Genomic DNA, 5566 nt, shown 5'->3' on the forward strand with positions numbered 1-5566 from the left:
AGGTGCTGTTTTTGTGCAAGCTATAAATTACCCATAGGTATTCAGCACAATCCAAGAATTAATCTAGCCCAAAAGAGCGCACCTGCACTCATATGACATGTAAAAAACCATTTAGGACTTTGAACCTTACTATTTTGTGAATTACTAATTTAATAAAAACATTAGCAACCACGTGCGTGATTTATGTATTGTTATCTTAGTCTGCTGTAATTTAATGCATTTTAACTTGTTTTACTGTGATAGTTAGCATTGCACTAAGATTCAATCTCAGGTGTGCACAGGCTGTGTCAATGTACATATTTTCAACCATATATATAAAAATGCAATGGTTGTACTTTATATACCTACAATAAATGAAAATGTCTCCTGATCAAAATGTGAAAACGTTTTCAGTATCAAACTGTAACTGACATCTGATCAGCATGATAGAGGGTGGATGATAAAGCAGGTCAGATTGATACTAGATACACTGCTTAGCTCCTCCTCGATATTACCATGATTAAAGTAGCAATGGATATGCCACTTTTCGCCTCCTTGATATTAAGATGGGCTAAAGTGCCAATGGATACACTACTTCACTCCTCCTTGATGCTAATAAACGTTAAAGTGACACAGGGTATACCACTTGTGAGAAATTACCATCTTTTGTGTGACATCCTCTAGTTTTTGTTGCCTTATCTGATTAGCTGGCTTTACAACTCTGTGCACTACACGCCTGCTAACTAGGAATAAAGTGCCCAGGATCCCCCTTTAAACATGGATATATTGGCTTAGTCCTAATTGATACATTTACACTGCCTGTAAGTCTCTAGTACATGGTGTGGAAGGTGCACCCAAGGTCTGGAGTTAAATGCACATGTGGACCGCAGCACCAATTGTGCATCCACTACAGTGGAAGTGCAAACACAGCTACAGGCCTATCCCGTGTAGCCTGCCTCAACATTTTAAAACCTGCAGTGCAACATGCCAAAATAACACCTTTTGGCAGGGAAAGCTCTCCATTTTAAATATTAGTCAGTCATCCATATATAGGCCTCATAGCCCACAAGAAAGGGTGCATGGTATTTAAAAGTGGGACAGGTAGAAAACTAATAATACTATATCCCTACAGTGAAAAGGTCCTAAAACAATTTTAATTGTGGCAGGCCTAGCTGTGCTATGTTACAAATCAGAGCACATAATAAAATACTTTATCTCAGAAATGGGACTGGCTAGAAAAATAAGTAAACAACTATTTTATTCGTTATTAAAAATTCAGTTCAATGATGAATAAATATTAAGGAAAAGTTACTGTCAGGAATTCACTTTCACTAACCTGAATTATAGCTGATCCCGTAGAATTGAGATGAGTCCCTGAGATGCTAGATTCCAGTTCCACTGTCAAACTCAAGTGCCCCCAAAAGGTTGTAATTCTGTGGCCACCAAGAGTTTGACAGGGGAAAGGGGCAGGGGGTGAGAGAGAGAGCTCACTCCTAGGTGTAAAATAGGGAGCAACAGATTGGATGAAATATGTTCTACTTCTGCAGCTGGCTGAAAATATAAGGATGTCGTGAGTTACTTCAAACAATCTATGCCTTGATACTGCTATTGTTAATTTGCTATGATACCTTTCCTCACCTTTGAATGCCCCCTTCCCGATTGTATTGAATAACGGGCACCTTACTCTCTCTGATGTTGATTCTAGATACGGTGTGTTCCTACATAAATGAGAAAAACATTAGACCTGCTATTATTCATAATTCCCCCCAATCACAAATGCGGATGATACCCATTGCGCTTTCATTACTGGATTTGTAGGAAAACTGCTTTACAACTTCTTCATTCAGAAGTAGACAGATACTTTCTCATATATACATCTTTCTCACTCATTCCTTCAGGAGTCCTATCCTAGACTCATATTACTGAACAACTGCATGGTACACATAGCTATTCAACTAACATGATTGCTTATCACCCCAAAAGTCTGTAAATATTACTGTAATACAAAGATTGTATTTCTATGAGTTTGTGTACAGAAAAAGACACTGGTCACAAAGTTTCATTGCAGATGCTGTAACAATTTAGCGAGTTTGTTGCATCTAGTGATTGTACTTGCAAATTTTAATTGAGTTTTCACATTTTGTCTCTTTCACGAACACGGTTCTCCAGAATGTGCGTTGCATCTAGAGTAATCCGGTAAGTCTTTTAACTACAGGCGTAGCATGTTACCTCCTTGAAAATTCCAAACGTATTTCTGATTTTCTTGTCCGGATGTCCGTGATGCTGGATCCTGATGCAGAAGATGGAGTGAGGCTGAGGTGCTGAAGATGGAGTGCGGCTAAAATGCTGAAAATGGAGCACAGGCTGCAATGCAGGAGACACAGCTCTGGTTGCTTCTTCATTCAGCTATGGTTCTGAATAGTAAGGACTCACAAGTCATTGGATGGAGCTTAAATAGGCAACCACACCCAACTTCACCCAAGCTAGCCACGCCTGGCCACACCCAAAGAACAGCCCATGTTTTCTAGTCTTGTAATGAGAATTGCATAAAGCCTGGCCACACCCAAGCTAGCCACACACAGCCACATCCAAATTACATGGGCTGTTCATCCATTTATATTAGCTAAATCTTGTTTTTTTGCCACTTTCAAATTAACAGTTCTTATTTAGAAACTGTAATTACAATATTGGGGGCTCATTTAAAAAAAAACAGTGCAAATATCATACTTATATACTTAATTGAAGAGTGTGGATGAAAACATATGAAATCAATTTGAGTCAGTGTATGTGAATGCATGAGAGAAAAGCCGGTTTCCTTTTTCTTTGGTGTAATATCTCAAATATCCAGCAGTTCATTATCTAAAAAGATCTTAAATGTGGAGTACAAAACTACCTGTAGACAAGAGTAGTAGGAAGGGATACCTTTAATCACCATATTAAAAGTGACAGTTATCCCGCCCCGGAAATGACGTAATATCCGGTGGCTGGGACTTCCGGTGTCCCAGAAAGCCCTCCCTGGAAGTGACGTGCATGGGGGTGTCACGTGGTTTGTGAACACGTGGTGTCACGTGTTAGCCTTGTGCCTGGGTCCTAGCCCCTGGGTGATGGCCTATGAGCTGTGTAAAAAAGTATGACTTAGTGTTGTGCAAGTGGTTTCAGAGCCTGAGAGGGACAGGTCTGGACATGTCAGACATTCATGCCCAAGTGCCAGTTAGGGGCCCTCATGGTGTCACGTGTTAGCCCCCCTTTTTTTTAAATGTTGCATATAAGGAGCTGGTTAGAACCGGCTGTCAAACCGTGAACCAGGGTTGAAACAGTTTGGCAAGGTGCCATGAAGAGATACAATCCGATCGCAAGAAAAGCAGCCTCCTCAGGGGCCCTGAACACTATTGGTAGATATTACCGGACCCTCGCCCCTCTTACGATGGATGAGAATGCACAACAGGATGTCCCTGCCACCCAAGATACCGATGTTACCGGTTTTGAAGAGGAACTTTGCTACCGGCTTGAAAAGCTCAACCTCAAGGCAGTGTCGACCCAGATATCCCCTATTAAGGGGCCCGACAGCGACAGCAATGCCTCGAAAGATGAATTAAGTGTTGCATCTAACTTCATAGACATTGAAGATGTTGAAGAATGTGTAGCACCACCGAATTCGCCCATCTATGAAGACATGGGCGACCAGGAGGCCACCGAGTCAGAGGCCGTTATTGTACAGCCGTCAGGTGTAAGCTCCGGCACTGTTTCTGCCCCAATGGACCTCTGCGACTCCCAGGATTTCAGAGGAGCCTCTGAGTGTGATGCGAATATGGAGGTTGGTAATGACAGTTTTGTTATTTATTTTTTTATGTCTGTATACTCTAATGTCATACATTTAACTAATAATGTGTCTTGTGCTTTCTGTTTGAACCCTAGAACGTAGCTGAAGAAAGTGAGCCTCTAGAAGGGTCAACTCCAAAGGTTAACGCCGTAAATTTTTACTGCTTATGCTGTTCCAGACAGTCTGGAAGTGTTACAAGCCAGAACAAAGAGCCTCGTAAGAAATGTGTCTGCACCTACACTAGCCGCGATTTTGAAAAGGAAGCTCCGGGCGTACCCTGGGCCACCATATGGCCAGTTAAAGGTTTTGCAGCGGCCGCTGTGAACGCCTGTGTTAAACGGGATTATTATGATCTTTGTTACGGGCATAAAATTAATGCGCCTCAACAGGATGCTCATGAATGTTTATACGATGCATACACACCAAGAATAATTCGCCACATTTGTAGTCGGATAGACCCTCACCGGGTATATAGGTTGTTAAGGGTTGTGTATGGGCTGTCGGCTGTGAAGAAAGGTGTCCACAGTGATATGATTAAGGTCTTGGCTGCGGCTGTCAATGAGATCCGATACGCTGCTGAGCCCTGCTCAAAACTCGACCGCATGCATGGTATGTGTCCCCACTTTGACATAAGTATGTTAGAACGGGTTATAAAAAGACGAATGTGTGACATTTATCATAAAAACAGAAGAATGAAGTCTCTAGCCCCACGAAAGCTGTTTTAGAAAAAATAAAATAAATTAATTAATTAAAAAAAAAAAAAAAAAAAGTAGACCATGAATGTGTTACTTAACGCTCCATACTTACTCACTTTTAGGCGGGGAATCCGGGTATCGAGATGCAAGATGCCTATGAGTTACAACCGGGCTACATCTGTATCGGGAGATTGATTTTTGTGCTGGTTAAAGAAAGAATAGCTGAAATACATCCTATGACTCTGCGGTATCTGAACATTTCGGAACCTTCAGCCTTGTTGCAATGTAGCAGTCATTTGTGTATCGCCAAGTGGTGTATCAATGGGCGGCTAAACGCATCTGTTGAATGCCGGACCTCGGACAAAGACCACATTCGAGAGTTAAGACTTTCACCTGAGACGGGGATACACGAGGCGTTGGTGAACATGACTGAAGATTATGTCACAAATAAAGGTTCGGAATGGTCCTGGTTAGAACTGTATGAACTGTTGAATTTTGTCAGTATCCTGAGTGTTCAGAGTTATAGGCGTGGGGAGCGGGAAGTCCTGTCTAGAGCTATTGAGAGTATAGCCATAAAAATATCAAAGTTTGTGACGCTTAGCGTTTGTGAAAGGCCATACTCTGAGTAACATGTGTAGTGGGGGTTGTACTATGTATACGTTTGTAAAAAGACCACAGCGGTCCAGCGTTATGACATCTATAAACTCTGTAGCACAAAATGTCAAATACCCGTTGGTTGTGTAGCCCAGCACCATTTTTTATGTTTTTCATGTTTAATAAAATGACCTTACACAAAACAAGCGTCTTTCATTTTGTGGTGTTGGTGGGAGACAACATGACGGATGCGGATTTAAGGAAGCTTTATTACGATAAACATGGGGTTGGAAGTTTCGGAGGTTCCGAAGCTCTATTTAGAAGGGCTCGAGCTGAAAATGAATCTGTAAAACGTGCCAGTGTGAAGACTTGGTTAGCTGGGGAAGAGACTTATTCGCTGCACAAACCTGCCAGGAGGCGCTTTAAGAGTCGGGCCACAGTTGTTAACGCACAGCTCGATTATCAGTGGCAGGCCGAC

At 41.9% G+C, this 5566-nt stretch overlaps 1 protein-coding gene across 1 annotated transcript; it reads left to right on the forward strand.

Annotated features, from left to right (window-relative positions):
- Positions 1-3269: 3269 nt before the first annotated feature.
- On the forward strand, positions 3270-5285 carry LOC138297247 (uncharacterized). Its single transcript, XM_069236714.1, has 2 exons — positions 3270-3793; positions 3895-5285. The coding sequence occupies exons 1-2, from the start codon at positions 3311-3313 to the stop codon at positions 4522-4524; spliced, it is 1113 nt and encodes a 370-aa protein (XP_069092815.1). The 5' UTR covers positions 3270-3310; the 3' UTR covers positions 4525-5285.
- Positions 5286-5566: the final 281 nt, after the last annotated feature.

The sequence above is a fragment of the Pleurodeles waltl genome, chromosome 5, assembly GCF_031143425.1.
Source record: "Pleurodeles waltl isolate 20211129_DDA chromosome 5, aPleWal1.hap1.20221129, whole genome shotgun sequence".
NCBI classification, from domain to species: Eukaryota; Metazoa; Chordata; class Amphibia; order Caudata; family Salamandridae; genus Pleurodeles; species Pleurodeles waltl.

Coding starts and splice junctions, on each gene's coding strand:
- LOC138297247 (XM_069236714.1), top strand. CDS start 3,311: ATGAAGAGATACAATCCGATCGCAAGAAAAGCAGCCTCCTCAGGGGCC. Junction 3,794..3,894: donor AGTGTGATGCGAATATGGAG/GTTGGTAATGAC, acceptor TTTGAACCCTAG/AACGTAGCTGAAGAAAGTGA.